An 18,003-nucleotide genomic window follows, 5' to 3' on the forward strand; every position below is an offset into this window, starting at 1 on the left:
TGTATACAGATGTTTTTTTTTTTTTGAGATGGAGTCCTGCTCTGTTGCCCAGGCTGGAGTGCAGTGGTGCGACCTCAGGTCACTACAACCTCCGCCTCCCAGGTTCCAGCAATTCTCCTGCCTCAGTCTCCTGAGTAGCTGGGATTACAGGTGCCCACCACCACGCCTGCCTAATTTTTGTGTATTTAGTACAGACAGGGTTTCGCCATGTTGGTCAGGCTGGTCTTGAACTGACCTCAGGTAATCCACCTGACTCAGCCTCCCAAAGTGCTGGGATTACAGGCATAAGCCACTGTGCCCAGCATGTATATAGTTTTAAATAGTTTAAATTTACAGACTAACAGTATTAAACACCCATCATAAGAAGTTGTTGCAAACAAATATCATTCTGGGATATAGATATTGACAGTTTTTTTTTTATGGTGCAAAGACAGAGTTGACTTTTAAGAAAGAAACAGAACTTTTATCAGTGCTACCGTCTCAAATTTTGCCTCACCACAATCTCTTTTTTTTTGAGACGGAGTCTCTCTCTGTCGCCCAGGCTGGAGTGCAGTGGCCGGATCTCAGCTCACTGCAAGCTCCGCCTCCCGGGTTTACGCCATTCTCCTGCCTCAGCCTCCCGAGTAGCTGGGACTACAGGCGTCCGCCACCTCGCCCGGCTAGTTTTTTGTATTTTTTAGTGGAGACGGGGTTTCACCGGGTTAGCCAGTATGGTCTCCATCTCCTGACCTCGTGATCCGCCCGTCTCGGCCTCTCAAAGTGCTGGGATTACAGGCTTGAGCCACCGCGCCCGGCCACCACAATCTCTTAACTGTAATCTGATGTACAGGAATTATACTGTTAAACACAATTATTTATTAAAGGGTGCTTTTAGATTTGACTACAATGATTCAACTTAACATCAGTGTAATGATTTAGGCAAAAGGAAAATAAAGTATGTACTTTATTAAGACTTTGCTCTATTAGGTTAATTTATATAAAGATGTTATTTAAAATTTGTGCCGTATGACAATTTCCCAATGTGTTATGGTATGTTAGTAGTATACTAAAGTATGCCTAAAAGGAAATTTTTAACTAATACATGCTCAAATTTAACAATGAATGAACACATTTGCATTTTATTTTAATGACTAAAGGCATAAAACATAAACTACTAAAATTAACAAAAATATTATATAAGAAATTAGAGAAATATGAGCATAGTCATATAATTTTACTTGTGAAACTGAAAAGAAAAATACTTAGGATTATAGAGTGATAGCAAATTTTGGCGGCTTTTTTCCTTGATAGAAATATTAAACAACAGATGTGAGTTAAGATTTTATATTCTTATAAACTTCAAACCTAACTTTTATAAAAACAGATTAATGCTTAAATTCTAGAATAAAAATACTAAAGCTGATTTTTAATGGTACAATTAAAACAGAAACAACTGAGTTATTAAGATGTTGCTCAAAAACACCCATCAGCTGTCTAACAAATTTTGAGACAATGTATCATTCTGGTTTGGAGAATACCAAATGTATTTTTCTAAATGTCCCAAAAAAGCTGAGCAGAGTTTCTCCAAGGACTCTCCAGCTCTAGAATGTTAGCCTTGGAGATAGATGAAGCTGTCTGTGGGAAAGGAGAGCAGAAATATGCCACATTAAGAAGTTAAAGAGAATGGTCAATATGGTATCTGATGAATATTAAGAATGTAATATAGAAAAGATACATTCTATAAAGAAATTATAACCAAAACAATCATGTACATTAGCAATTTAAAATATTTTTCTCTGAAAATGAACTATTTGATTATTCTTGCCCTTTATCAAAATAATAACTATTTTCTCATAAAAGAGTAACAGTGTAGTTTTGCTTTATTATTTTTAAAGTTTTAATCTAGCTGGCTGTAAAACACATTATAAAATTAGAGATAAATTATTTAAACCTTTATTAATATCACCTGAGTACAGTGTTAGTAAAAACTGAGAAATTTTTAACATTATAATTTCTTATAACTAATTATAAGTGATAGAACTGCTCTGCAATCAATCTTGATAAATATAAAAGAATACCTAGCCAACACAAAAACAGCTGGGGAAGCGAAATCAGCTTTAAAAAATTAGTATGTTTTAAAGAGTTCTATATTAAATAGACTGTTTCACAATTTACTCACATTGTTGACAATCAAAATTTTATTCCTAAAAGAGGGACAATACAAAGCTAGGACCTTCATGAACATTCAGGTATCAGAAGAAAGTTGCCAAGGACAGAACTGATTTAACAGCAAGAGATTGGTCTTATGCTTATTACCCAGCACCATTATTAACTGTTAAAACAACCAAAACTAAGCAAATCAAATGCATGGCTATTTATTTTTTGTTGCTTTTCACAGATGAGCCTCTGATGTGGAGTTTATCCCCCAAAACATTTGATCTTCTTCCACGTTCAATGGCTGGACTTTGTTGAGGTTTCTCCCTGAGAAATATACATGTGAATATTAATATGATTTATAAAATGGCCAATGGTTTATAAATCAATAAACATGTTAAAAACCACTGTAACATAAGAAAAGTTTTATCTTAAAAGCTCCTTAATAGCTTTGAAAAACAAGGCTGGCCAGGCCCGGTGGCTTACGCCTGTAATCCCAGCACTTTGGGAGGTCGAGGTGGGCGGATCACAAGGTCAGGAGATCGAGACCATTCTGGCGAACATGGTGAAACCCCATCTCCACTAAAAATACAAAAAATTAGCTGGGCGTGGTGACGTGCACCTATAGTCCCAGCTACTCAGGAGGCTGAAGCAGGAGGACTGCCTGACCCTGGGAGGTGGAGGTTGCAGTGAGTCAAGATTGCGCCACTGCACTCCAGCCTGGTGACAGAGCCAGACTGTCTCCCCCTCTGAAAAACCAAAAACAAACAAACAAACAAACAAACAATAAAACAGGAAAAACAAGGCAGACTATTTCAGTGAATTTAAAACAGCAACAGCTGTTTTCCTGAGATAGATTTAACTGTTTATAGTTTAAACACTGTTTAATGTTAACAGTATGGTAGCCACTAACCACATTTATATTTGAATTAAACTAAAATAATTCAATACTTCAGTTTTACCAGCAGTGGTTCAAATGTGAATCAACAGCCACATGTGGCTAGTAATTACTACACAGGACAGAATAGATATATAGCATTTTTGTCATTACCGAAGTCATTTCAGAAAATGCCATTGGACACTGCTGGTTAAGAGAAAATGCCACTGTTAGGGCCAGAAATTTATAGGTCACCCATAAAGAGCATGCCTTCTCTAAGTGGGACCTGGATTTCCTATTCAAACTTGGCACTGCTAGGTTTTTAATCAGTACATTTTTCAAATGAGAAAAATATCTGTAATTAATATAGGAGCAAGTTTTCAAGCAATTCAATAGAAAATACCAGGGCTCTAAATTCCTAAACAAGTATTTTAGAAGAAAAGATCCTAGCATATGAAATTCTCCATAAAGCTTCTGATTTACTTGATACTCACTTGTCCACTGCTAGTTCTGTGAAGCCTTCTACCTTCTGCAGCAATTCTCCACTTTCTTATAGCTTAGAACAGATTTCTATTAAAGGTCTGGTGAGGCCTTTCTCTTTAGTGTAACTTCATAGGAATTAGATATTATTATTCATTATCCCCCAGAGAACCACATTAAACTGTAGCTCCAGCGTATGTACAAAATGTATTTTAAAATCTCTATAATATTTGTTTGTTTATTTTTGAGATGGAGTCTTGGTCTGTCACTCAGGCTGTAGTGCACCGGTGTGATTTTGGCTCACCACAACCTCCGCCTCCTGGGTTCAAGCGATTCTCTTGCCTTAGCCTCCCAGGTAGCTGGGATTATAGGTGTATGCTACCATACCTAGCTAATTTTCGTATTTTTAGTAGAGACCGGGTTTCACCATGTTGGCCAGGCTGGTGTCAAACTCCTGACCTCAAGTGATCCACCTGCCTCGGTCTCCCGAAGTGCTGGGATTACAGGCATGAGTCACCATGCCCAGCCAGAAATCTCTATAATCTTTAATATGTGGTTTCAGCAAATTTATTTTTCTCAGCTATACTAAAAGGGAATTGTAAAATAAGCTAATGTTCTTGCAAAATTCTTCCAAAACACCTAAAACACATCAAATATGGTATTGCATGTACTGTTACATATTATACCCGTGTCTGAAATTTCATTTACAATTAAATGATAAATTGTGATTTGTTAAGGAAGTTGTTAAGTCTTCCAGATAGAGTCCCTCTCCCCTTAACATATCTCTAGGTATCTTTACCAGTGTGAAATGTATGACTCTATAACCATATTAGAATCTGTTTCACAAGAATACTCCATAGCAAATCAGTTTTCCTTAAGAGGATTTTGGTCTCTGTCTTCTGAGGCATAATTTACTAGTGAATTACTAACCATACAATCCTAAACTATTATTGATTTTTAGATATAAATTTAAATTTGTGTGGAATACTCAGTTTTAGTATAAAATTATTACATCTTTCACAAAAGATACTGTGGATACAACTTGGATGATCATCAAAACTTTCTGATAACAGAAATAAAAATATGTAACTTTACTTCAAATTCTTCTTTAAAAACTAAACTATTTTAGAAACAACTTTTACCTTCTTTTAAGTTCTTGGCAGCCAGGATTCTCATGGCCAACACTTCTCATTCTAGTGTTTTCTAGATTGTGTCGTCCTGGTTTGTACTTCAAAACCTCACTTTGCCACTCCTCATCAAAAGCATGAGCATCATCTGTGTTAAATAGAAAAATAATGGGAATAAGTATTAAGGTGTCAACTGTCAGTAATTGCCTTGCTCCCACATATTTCAGTCTAGTCTGGTGTTTTCATTAGTGTAACCTCAATATAGAGGCAGGAAGCTGCTTCAAATATAAGGATCTTTGATAAGAGTAGTATTTCTTTTCCTGTCTGTTCCTCTCCTATTCCTACTGATGACCTAGTTATTGATGATCTATTTTTTCACCTGCCTGGATATCATATTATTTTACCCAATGGACCAGCTGACCCAATTATAATAACTAACAGTTTTTTTTTCCTGGGTCATCTCACAGTGAATATGCTCTTCCTGTATGCTGTATACTTCTGTGACTAGCACTTCTATTCACCTAACCATCTTTCTATGTAACTTGACCTCACAAGTTTCTGTTGTCAATTTCCTAAGACAGGTTACTCAGCTAGAATGTCAATTCATGCTGTTATGAAGTAAGTAATCTAACTTCCATAGTAGCAACAATAGAGAATGATAGTACTTCTTCTTTAAGACTGCTTTAAAATATTATGTTCCTTCACTAAATTTTTCATCAAAATGTTGATTATTGTGAAATACTCAGTATATATATAAATGTGATAAAATTACAGAGGTTACAATTAAACACAGGTCACAATATCATGGCTTCTATCTTATTGCATAAGAATAATTTCATCAAACCCCGGCCGGGCGTGATGGCTCACGCCTGTAATCCCAGCACTTTGGGAGGCCGAGGTGTGCAGATCACAAGGTCAGGAAATCGAGACCATCCTGGCTAACATGGTGAAACCTTGTCTCTACTAAAAATACAAAAAATTAGCCAGGCATGGTGGCGGCTGCCTGTAGTCCCAGCTACTCGGGAGGCTGAGGCAGGAGAATGGCATGAACCCGAGAGGCAGAGCTTGCAGTGGGCTGAGATCGCACCACTGCACCACTGCACTCCAGCCTGGACAAGAGAGCGAGACTCCGTCTCAAAAAAAAAAAAAAAAAAAAAAGGAATAATTTTATCAAATCCCAATGTTAATAGAATTTCTTCCTCCCCCCAACCCAAAACGGAGTCTTGTTCTGCTGCCCAGGCTGGAGTGCAATGGTGTGATCTTGGCTCACTGCAACCTCTGCCTCCCAGGTTCAAGTGATTCTCCTGCCTCAGCCTCCCAAGTAGCTGGGATTACAGGTGTGGGCCACCATGCCTGGCTGAGATTTGCATTTTTATTTATTTTTTTTAATTTATTTTTTTTGAGATGGAGTCTTGCTCTGTCACCCAGACTGGAGTGTAATGACTCGATCTCGGCTCACTGCAACCTCCGCCTCCTGGTTCAAGCGATTCTCCTGTCTCAACCCCATGAGTAGCTGGGATTACAGGCACATGAGCCACCACGCCCGGCTAATTTTTGTATTTTTAGTAGAGACGGGGTTTCACCATGCTGGTCAGGCTGGTCTTGAACTCCTAACCTTGTGATCTGCCCGCCTCGGCTTCCCAAAGTGCCGGGACTACAGGCGTGAGCCACCATGCCTGGCCAGAATTTCTTTTTTAATACAACAATTTAAAATTTAAACACTTTATTATGGAAAAACATTATTCAAACTAGTTTCTGAAACTAGGAGATGAATCCAAGTAAATTTTAATATAATTTCATTATTGAATTAATACAATTAATTAAATATAAAAGCTTAATACTGATTTAAAAATTAATAAAAATAATTTAAATTTAATGATGAAATTTGTTAATAAATTGTAATATAATTAAAAACTACAGGGAGAAAAGACACTAGAAGGATGTAAATGCATTGAAGAATAAATATAAAACCTAGAAAAAGAAAAGATTTACTTGAGAGACATACATGTAATTCAACATACAACAGAAATTAAAATCTTATCTATACAAAAGCCTAAGTACTGAAGAGTACAGAATGATTTAAGTAAAAATTATGGCTTATTTACAATAAAACTTTTAGGTAACCACTTAAAATGTGTTTGAAAAATAGCATCATAAGTGACTTTACAATTATAATGGTAAATTAAAATAAGCACAATATAAACTATATAAAAGTAAAATAATAATTTGAGGAAAAAGCATGTTTATATATATAAAATGATTAGGAAGAAATACATTAAAACATCACTAGTATTTTGATTTTGGATTGTGGATGATTTTTGTCTTTACACTTTTCAAATGTACTTTCTTGATAATCAGAAAAAATATTTAAAGAAGCATTTTGCCAACTGATAATATTAATAACAATTCAAAAGATTCCACTTTCCAAGGATAAAATAAAAATAAGTAATATCCCATGTTGCCAAAAATCACTATAAAAAAGAGCTCTCCTATGAAAGGATGAACACACAATCCTATTACTTTGACAAGGTATTCTCTACACATTATTCAAAAACTACCTCTTATAACATGTTTCTACAAAAATATTAGTCAACTTTAACCGTTATTTTAACTTTATGAGAAAGGATACTATTTTTTTGTGATAACTTACTTTCATTCATATTGATGAACTCCTGGTTGACCTCTTCATCTCCAGTCTTTCTGTTCTTTGACTTTTTAATGACATGAGCTCGGTCATGGATATGATGACCAATAGCCATTTTTTCTAGTCCACTGTCAGAATCTCTCATTGCTTTCCTGGTTTCCTTTATCTGTAAAAATAAAGAAATTTTATTATTATTTAAATATATATAGAATGTATATAACTCTAAAATTCTCAGGGCCAGCTTACCTACTGAGGTATGGCCATAGATCTACCACTCTAAAAATAATGTGTACTCAGTTCCACTATTAACTTGTGCTAAAACTGTGGTGATAAGTCTCTGATATTTCCTGAACTCCTTAAAATGAAAATGTCTAGAACAAACAGAACCCATACAATTTAACCTGTTTCCAAATTACAATCAAATATTAAAACAAAAGTAGCAATTATAGTTTAATGCCTTCAAGACTGTTTTAGACAATGTAATATAGCATTCCTACAAATAAGGGCAACTGATTATTTTTCATGTTGATTGGCTTGAATCTCATCATTCCCGCCTATCAACTCTATGGAAGTGTTACTAGAATATTTATGATAGCTACTAACATGATTTACTGGGGGACATCTACAGTTATATTGTTTACATTTAAGATTGTCACTTTTAGAAAGTTAAAATTAAAATGTCTGAGGTTAATTAGCAGAACTACGGCAAAAGCATCATAAAAAGGTTTATCTTTATATGTAAGAACTAAAATATGTACTACTTCACACTCATTAGATTGGTAAACCTAAATTTTTACTGTAAGTACTAACAAGGAAGGAGAGAAATGGAAACTCACAAGTCACAGTTTGTGGAAGCCAACAATTTCAATCACTGGGATAGTAGCTTGGAAATGCTAGGTAAAGAGGAAAGTACACATATCCTACAACTCAGCAATACCACTCCTAGACTCTTTGTATAAGGAGCCGTATATAAAGATGAATTAGTGAAAGATTAGACTCACCTACATATCTATCGACAGAAAATGATTTAAAAATAATGGTACATTCATATTTTGGATACTACGTAGAAGTTAAAGAAAACAGGGCCACATGTATCAACTAGAATAAATCTCAGAAGCGTATTAATCATAGTATATTCATATTTTGGATACTATATACAAGATAAAGAAACCAGGGCCACATGTATCAAGTTGAATAAATCTCAGAAGCATATTACTCAGCAAAGACAAGTTGCAGAGGACACATGCAATATGATACCCTTTATGTAATGTTGGGAAATCTGGAAAATAATCCATTTTTTTATGATAGAAAGATAAGTAATAAAATTGTAAAAACATGCATGAAAATGATAAACTGCAGATACAGGAAAATGGTAATCTCTGAGAAGGGGAGAAAGGGGAAACAGACCTCAGAGGAATGTATTAGAAGCTTTAACTGCCTCTGTACATTTTTGCTTAAAAAGAAAACAAAGCAAGAGACAATTTGAAGCAAATAGAGAAAAATGTTATGATATGACTAAACTGGGTGGCAGGAATATGGGCACTTATTATGTTATTCTCTATGTCCTCTCTGTACATTTCAAATATTTCATGAGTTAAAAAATTAGTTCACTTCAAATGTAAACTTAAAGACAGACATTATTTCATGAAACAAAGGCTTCTTTTCATGTTTTGTTTACCTTGTCAACAAGTAAAGGTAATAAACATCCATAGATATTTACATGAAAAAAGGCACCCTCACGGGGGTGAGGGCACGAAAAATCGCCACAAACTGAGTAAATACAGTTGAGTTTTAATGGTTTCCACAGTGAGGACTACCTTACACCCGACCCCCACACCTCCCTCTTGTCCCCCCGCCATCATGTACCAGATTAAATTTGAATAGTTAAAATTTGATCTAGACAGTCTATCATCCCCTAACTTTATAAAGCTCTAGGAATGCTTATAGAAAACTTACTCCTCCTGGAGCTCTACGGGTTTGAGTTGAAGCCTGAAAAACCTTTGGCGGTTCATCTCCTATTTTGGAATAAGTCATAACTGAGGAAGAACAAAATGAATGTCCATTTGGATCCAGTGAAAGTTGACCCTAAAGGTAAACAAATTGTAAGTTCAGTCGAGTCAAATATAAATAATTATTGCCAGAGAGTTCAACACTAGCTCTAAGTTCTACTAAGGATACTAAACTACCAATATAGTATAGTCAAAGGGCACATCCAGGTTCTCAAGTGAGAAGTGACTTGAAAAATTACCTCCACCCAAAAAAAAGGCACCCCTAGAGGGTCCTGATGGTTGTCCATTTTAGGTACCATCATCTCACTCTTATTACAAAGACTAATAAGTGACTAATTCAGAGATCCTTAAGTCTTTGGGTGCTTGTGGCTTAGATTTCAATGAAGATGCTATGCCCCCAAACCTGTGATACTTCTATAGTCAGTGGTTGACCCTTGTGCGTAATCTTGCCAACGTCAAGCCAATCAGTTAGTTATACATCAAGTTTCATACCTCCTCCTGTAGGTACCAGATTGCTACATTACTAAAACCAATAATGCCCTAGATTATTTGGGCATTCTGAAATGATCCAAAGAATTCAAACTGGATGACTAGAATGATATGGGTCTTCTTCAGATCAAATCAAGTGACTGGTTTTGATGTTAATATAGAGAGTACTGTTATAGTACTAGTTTATAAGTATTTGGACTATTAGGGATCTATACCTAAACATCATTCCTAAAATTTCTGTTTTCAGAGTTGTTTATGAAACCCTAAAACTCTTTAGATGTTACAAATCCTTTTAAGTAGACAGCTTATTAATAAAATTATGCAAATTCATCTAAAATGTTCATTTACAATAGTGACTTTCAATAGAATCAATGTTTTTGAGGTCAATTTTTTTCCAATTTTTAAAAAAATTTTGAAAGTTAACATTATTTTTCAAACTTGGAGATTATGAACTCAATTTATTATTTTTCAAACTTGGAGGTTATGAACTCAATTTAGTGCGTCGTAACCAGGATTTTTAAAACATGAAATAGACTAGAAAATAACTGCATATACTGTAAATAGTATAGTCATTTCTTCATGAAACTTGTGTTTCAAATATATTTACAAATTATACAAATATTGTTTACTGGGTTAATCATGTAAGATCTCTTTTTTAACCACTATGGTTAAAAATGTGTTTAAAAGCCACTATGAAATAGAATATACCAAAGTATACACAATGTTCTCAATGCTTTGTTTTCAGTACTTACAAAGTTTCTTTCTAATTTCTGCATATAGTTTCTCATATTTGACACCATTTGGTCCACTGTCTGAAAAGGGCTGACATCTGTATGCTACAGAATATCAGAAAGTATGTTATTAACTATAAGTAACAACACAAAAGATGCAAATATATCTTCCAAAACAGCTAAAACTTTTTTTTCCAATTCATTTAGTGAAATCTCATGCAGTAATCAACCAGACAAAGATAACTTAAAGAGGATATAATAACAGTGATTAGTTAAGGAGAAAATTGAAGCATACACAAAATCCCAAAGAGACAGCATACAAATAATTAGGGAATTGTAACATTATAAATATATACACACGTGTATATATACACATATATGTGCATGCATAAATACACATACACACCTAATCACTCATTACTCACTTTTTCAAAACACAATTTGGTGTATGTTAAATACTAAGTGATATATTCTTTAGCATATGATAGTTTTCATAATTCTCTTTTTTATCTCTCAATACTCCACCATACAAATAAATAAAACTTGGGTATAAGATGCCAGTGTCACCTCCAGAAGTACCACATGGCTGATAGAAGTTGCCCCTCAAGTAAGTAGCCAGCCTTCCTCTCATCATAGTAGGATCCAGGTGACAGAAGTCAATTCACTTTACTAATAGGCCTTCAATTTGCTGCCTACTGAAGGGTCAGTAGGCTACACCCTTGAAGTATGAGGTATGTGTCTTCAGAAAAACAGTTAAGAATTCCTGTAAACAGTAGTTTCTCAACCAAGATTGATTTTGATTCCCAGGGGACATTTGGCAATAACTATACTCATTTTTGGCTGTCACAGATGAGGAGAGCATATAACTAGCATCTAGTGGGTGGAGGTCAGGGATGCTGCTTAACAACCTACAATGGATAGGACAGTCTCCCAGAATAAAGAATTACCCAGCCCAAAATGACAGTAGTGCTGAGGTTCAGAAACTTTGCTCTAAGAAAATCTACCACTGATTTTAGGTCTTAAAATCTACCACTGATTTTAGGTTTTATCACTGGAAGACTCACCAGAAAATAAAAGTCAAGCACACATTCCAATGTATTACCCAGTAAATCACCTGTTATAAAACAGAATGAGTTGCTTGGTTTAATGAACTTCTCTGTTCAAGCAAGCGGAGCTCTGAATCCTCTAAGTTCTGTTTGTGTCTCTGCCTTCTATTGCTATTGGATTTTTACAGATATTAATAATGTAAAATAGGTGGGAAAACCAAATTCCTCCTTAGAACCTGCACTTAATATAGTAGGGAACAACAAAGGCACATTTAGGAAACACTAATATATATTTGGGTACAAAAAAGACTGAAGTAGAATTCATTCTGCATTTCAGAGAGGCAAACGCAATTCAGGAAATATTCTGAATATTTGCTTTAACACTAGATTGAGAATCCGTTCTTATTATCATGAGATATGGAAGGGTTAACCCAAAGAAGGAGAAAAAGAGAGAGAGGAAAAGATTAGGCATTTGGGTATTTCTGTCCTCTTCTCAATTCACGTTCAAATCAACCATCAAAAGATGTATCTGCACTTGCTCTGGGGTGACCCAACACACTGGAGTGACAAAAAGTTGGGGTACAAAATGGAGACTTCAGTGGGCCCTTAAGGCCTTCAAAAATTTTGTATACGTTCTCCTCTTTCTGCCTTAAATGTTTCCTCCTTTTAGCCTAGTTAGTTCCTTCTCATGATTCAAGTATCATCACCTGAGAAAGGCCACTGCTACTCACCTGTCTAATCCCTCCTTCACTTTACCCCACCTCTATATCATTACCCTGTTTCATCTCCTTCAGGGTACTGTGACTATCTGAAATTATTTTGTTGTGTACTACTGTCTGTCTTCCCACTTTATATAAATAATCTCTCTGAGGGCAGGGCAATTTTGTCTATTTTATTCACTATAATATCCCCAATATATATATAATAATTCCTGGCACTTAAGAGGGTTTAATAAATATTTGTGGAATGAATGAATGCACAAATTATCTCTAGCTCAGCTCAAATCCATATATCCAACAGTTTACCAGATATATCTACCTGGAAAACCCACAGATGCCTCAAATGCCAAACACCCAAAACTAAAATGATCGTTTTGACCACCTCACTCCTATATCTGTACTGAATCAATGCCTTATCTCAGTGGCATTCCCATCTACCTTAATCTTCATGCCAGAAAAATGGGTGTGATACTCCCGGTCTCCCTCTCTACTGCTCCTTCAACCCTATCAATCACCAAATTCTATCAATTTGCCCTTTTAACTCTCTCAAATGAAGTAATTCATTTTTATCACCACAGACATTACCTAGTAGAAGTAAGCCATCACTAATACTTTACCACGAATGCTTCAACAGCCTTCTGGCTTCTCTGCCTCCACTATGGTCTCTTCTAATCTTTCAAGAATCTGAACTCTATTACCACTTTGTCATAAGTCATCACTGCTTCCTCTGCTCTTAAGATAATGTTTACTCTCCTTACTATGGCCCAAAGAAGTCTCTGGATACCTCTTCTTCCTCATCAATATCTACTGTTCAACTCATACTCCAGGGTTAAGTGATACTAAACATGTTTTAGCTCCCTAGCCTCCAGGTCTTTGCACATGCTGTTTCCTCTCTGTTGAACAGTATTCATTTCCCCTCCCTCCTTTTCAGGCTAACTTCTACTAATCCTTAAAGTTCAGGAAGTCTGCTTCGACTGACCCACCCCACCTCAAAAGGTGCTTTTTACCATCTGTGCTCCCATAGCATGCTGAACTTCCTGATCATTTTATTCATAACTCTGTGTTATAACTGCTTTTTTTGTCATCTGTCTTACTAAGTACACTGGTCAGGAGGGACGAATGTTATACCTGTATGTCAAACTTCAAGGAAACAAATGATTCCATTGTAGCACAAAATAATAATTAAAAAAAAAAAAAAAAACTCGTTTCATGAGACTGTAGATACAAATGTTCCAAATTCATGTTATTTTCTGCTACTCCCCAGAATGCTTTTAGTGTGTTGGAAGCTAGCATCACAGACACAGCACAAAAACCCTAAGAAACAGGTGACAGAAATGCTGGTTGCAGAGTAGCCATTCTTAAGTACAGACAAGAAAAAGCTGCACAGGCAAGGTGGCAACAAAATCCTAGAGAAAGCAGTCAATCTGTGTTTTTCCAAATGTTGTGCTTATCTATCTACAGTTTAGTACTTTTTAAAAAACCTTTTAGAAAGTAATCATAAGCATGTGGAAGTCCCCAACTTTCAAACACAACTATGAGGATCACTTTTGTAAATCAAATATTCATCCAATAAAATCTACTTCTTATTTCTGAAGATGAATTTTATATATGTTGAAATGACTTACTTCAGGAAACATGTGCCTAAACTTTTTAAGGTAAGTTTGATACTTGAAACAGAGGTTTTCAGTACAAATATTAAAAAGCCATTATGAAAGTGAGGCTGCAGGCCAATTTAGTCAGCTTGAGTTAATGAAAAATAAGTATTTGTCAGAAAATATTGCTAAAATGATTTGTGTCTTAGGATACGAACCATACCACCAAAACTGCCAAAAGGTACAAGAGAACTCGTTGCCTGGAAAAATAATATCCAATTCATTTTGATTATGACATTTACTATACAGAAGTTTCTCAATTTACCAATTAAATGTTTACTGAGTTTCAAATATCTACATTTCAATTGCTGAGATTCATCTTTATAGAAATCCCTGAAGGCTTGTTATCTTAGAACTATTATTCCTGAGGCTGAAAAAGCAACAGAAATAAAAAAGGGAAAAAAGAAAACGGTTATGATATATAAATATCCTGTTTTTTAAAAATTTCTAGTTGAGTATGTTTGTAACCTCTAGCTTTGCTCTAAGGCAAGATATATGAAAATATATTTCAGTTGTAAGGCTTTCGAGATACAATTAAAGGTTAATCTAAGCTTTGAAGGTCCATAGGTAAGATTATAGAAGATTAGTGTTTCCTGGTCCAATAAAGACAATCCTTTGTAGCTTTTGATACGATTTTCAAGTATTAAAACAATGAGTATGGGAGAGAAAGGATATTTCCTTGCCTTTTCTCATTTCAGATACTGGAGGAAATTACAAGGTGAGAAACATATACATAAATATAAAAAAATAATGGTTTAAGTTTTGCTTCTAATATATAACCCTATGGACCTAAAAGTTTTGGTTAGCACAGTGGAATTCTATATAGCTGACAAGTCACTATTCAAGAATTCACCTTTCCAAAGTTCCCCCCTTTAATATAATAGTGATTTCTATAACAAGAATATTAGTCATATCCTATCATTATAGATATATACTTCTGTAATAATTTTCTTCAAATTCCTACAGGGTCTTCTCACTAACTGTCTTAAAAAAAAGAACTTACAGTCAAAGAATCTTCACCATCATTATGTCCTCTATGATTACGAGCTCTCCCTCTACCATCAGAGATACTGAGCAAGTCTCTTCCAAAGGGTTCAGATAAACTTCTCATCATCTGTGGCATATTTTCTTGGTGTGCAAGAATGGACTCACTGTTGAAAATATACATAATCATGAAAGATTCAGTGTTGGAATTTAAATAGTAAGTAGCCAGTTAAATACTACAAAGAATTATTTTGGGCTAACATGTTTGTTAGATACAAGATATAGAATTATCTCATAAAGATCCACTATTAGATGGTTCCCTACTTACAATGGTTCAAGTTAAGGTTTTTTGACTTTACTGTGGTATGAAAGCACTACACATTCAGTAGAAACAGTACTTCAAGGATCCATACAGCCATGCTGGTTTTCACTTTCAGTATAGTATTCAATAAATTACATGAGATATTCAACACTTTATAATAAAGTAGGCTTTATGTTAGATGATGTTGCCCAACTGTAAACTAATGTATATGTTCTGATGATACTCGGTAGGTTAAGTGTATTAAATGCATTTTGACGTATAATATTTTCAATTTGCGACGGGTTCACTGGAATGTAATCTTCTCATAAGTTGAGAAACATCTGTAGTTATAAATAAAATTAATGAAAACCTGTTTTTATCCAATATAATTCATTTAAAGCATAATAAAAACCACACCTTTATCCCATACTGCATAAAAATAAGTATCAACACTCTATAATCTGATGTTTACCCTTTTGTCACAAGTCTCATTCAAGAACCTATGTTTTTTTTTTTTTTTTTTTTTTTTTTTTTTTTTTTTTTTTTTTTTTTTACCTTATCACAATGGTTTTCCAACTTTGTTCCAGTTGGACAGTTACTGACCCACTAATCAATTCCTTATTCCTTATTCTAGAACTTAAGGTACACCATGATTGAAGCTCACTTTACCAAGGCAATCTTATGCTTTCCTGCAGTCCAATGGAATCCCCTCTCCAATAGTCTGGCCTCCTTTTAGATTCTCCACTTCAGTTACATTCTTCTTAGGTCACCCTTCCCCCTTCTAATTTCAATCCTCTGATGTCATCATAAAGAAGCTAGAAAGTTTTTTAAAAAATTTTCTTGGCCAGGCATGGTGGGATTACATGCTTGTAATCCCAGCACTTTGGGAGGCTGAGGCAAGTGGACTGCTTGAGGTTAGGAGTTCAAGACCGGCCTGGTCAACATGGTAAAACCCCATCTCTACTAAAAACACAAAAATTAGCTGGGCGTGGTAGCATATGCCCATAATCCCAGCTACTCGGGAGGCTGAGGCAGGAGAATCGCTCGAACCTGGGAGGCAGAAGTTGCAGTGAGCCAAGATCACACCACTGCACTCCAGCCTGGGTGACAGAGCCAGACTCCGTCTCAAAAAACAAAAAAAGGGAATTTTCCTTGCAGCTCCAGCTCAGAAGAAGCTTAAAAATTTTGTCTTCTGCTCGTAAGTCTAAGTAGAAAGAGCTTTTCCTCTGAATTTCATAGTATTTATATACATAAACCTGTTCCAAAAGACCTCAGATTTACTCATACATTACCTTGGAGGTTAAAAAAAGTATAATTGTTCCAAGTGTGAGTTTAAGATTAGCAAACTGCTTAACTGGATTTGTGCTTGTGTGTATAGACAGATGTTTTCATTTGGCCTTGTTTAGGCATAATTTACATTCAGTGAAATTTACCAATTTTAGTTGTGCAGTTTGATGAATTTTAAAAAGTGCAGTCATAACCTCCACCATAATTAAGATGTAGAACATTTCCATCATTCCAAAAAGTTCCCTCATCTCTTTGCAGATAATTACCTGCTCCGAGCCCCAGTTACCATGAATAGGCTTTCTGTCATTATAATTTGGTCTTTTTCAGAATTCATATAATGGAATCACATAGTATGTCATCTTTTGTGTCTAGCTTCTTTCCCTTAGCATAATGCTTCTGTAATTCATCCATGTTTTTCCCTATTTCAGTTCATTCAGTTTTATTGCTAAGTTCATACATACATCAATATCATAATCACAAAACTGTCTTTAGTTTTTGGCTACTATGAATAAAGCTACTATGAATATTTATGTACTAGTCTTTGTGTATAGATAATTTGTCTTAAGTAAACACCTAAGAGCAAGGACTGCTGGCTTGTATTAGAAGAGTATGTAAATTTTATAAAAACTGTGAACTGAGAGTTACAGTTGCACTGCATTCTTGCTGAAAGGTGGGATAGTCAGATGTTTAACTGTAGCCATTTGAGTCGTAGTGTGATAACATCTCATTGTGGTTTTATTTTGTATTATTTGTTATTCATATATGTTCTTTGATAGAACTGTCTTTTCAAATACTTTCCCCATTTTTAAAAATCAGGTTATAAGAGTTCTTTATATATTCTGGACACAGACTTTTATCAGATACAGGTTTTAAATTTTTTCCCAGTCTTGGACTTGCCTTTTTCATTCCTTAACATGAATGTATTCAGCCAAACAACCATGAATCTTTGTCAGGTCTTCAGTTTTTACCACATTTTGCTAATGTGATTAAGGATTTTCAGAGGGGAAGATTATCCTGGATTATCCCAATGGACCCAAGGTAATCACAAGGATCCTTATGAGAAGGAGATAGTAGCGTCATAATCAGAAGATGTTACACTGCTGGCTTTAAAAATGGAGGAAGAGGCCAAAAGCCAAGGAACACAGCAGTCTCTAGACGCTAGAAAAGACAAGGAAACAGATTCACCCCTAGAAACTCCAGAAGGAATGTAGCCCTGCCAACACCTTGATTTTAGCCCAGGGAAACCCATTTTGGACTTCTGATCTTCACCGTAGGACAATCTGTTGTTTTAAGTTTCTAAATACGTGGTAATTTGTTATAGCAGCAATAGGAAACTAATATAAGTTCTTAAATTTTAAGTTTAAAATACACAAAAGTCTCACTCCTGTTTTAGAGTATAAGTTCTTCTAGACTAGGAACTGTATCTTCATTCATATTACCAACCTCTGTGCTTGACACACAGTATACATTATAAATGTTTATGGAGGGCTGGGTGCAGTGACTCACGCCTATAATCCCAGCACT

General features: G+C 35.2%; 1 protein-coding gene across 2 annotated transcripts in view; it reads right to left on the bottom strand.

Moving 5' to 3' along the window:
- Positions 1–1,845: 1,845 nt before the first annotated feature.
- Positions 1,846–18,003, bottom strand: part of MLF1 (myeloid leukemia factor 1) — a 36,634-nt gene continuing 20,476 nt past the window's right edge. Inside the window, exons 2-7 of one of the 2 annotated variants that reach the window (XM_023223391.2) lie at positions 14,911–15,058; positions 10,512–10,595; positions 9,218–9,346; positions 7,268–7,427; positions 4,633–4,765; positions 1,846–2,460 (exon numbers count right to left, since the gene is read on the bottom strand). In XM_023223391.2, the coding sequence (XP_023079159.1) occupies positions 2,355–2,460; positions 4,633–4,765; positions 7,268–7,427; positions 9,218–9,346; positions 10,512–10,595; positions 14,911–15,058 (760 nt within the window). In that variant the 3' untranslated portion in view covers positions 1,846–2,354. Of the gene's footprint in view, positions 2,461–4,632; positions 4,766–7,267; positions 7,428–9,217; positions 9,347–10,511; positions 10,598–14,910; positions 15,059–18,003 lie in introns of both variants that reach the window. The other variant, XM_031935273.1, reaches the window with a different exon arrangement.

Source organism: Piliocolobus tephrosceles, chromosome 2 (genome assembly GCF_002776525.5).
Source record: "Piliocolobus tephrosceles isolate RC106 chromosome 2, ASM277652v3, whole genome shotgun sequence".
Classification (NCBI taxonomy): Eukaryota; Metazoa; Chordata; class Mammalia; order Primates; family Cercopithecidae; genus Piliocolobus; species Piliocolobus tephrosceles.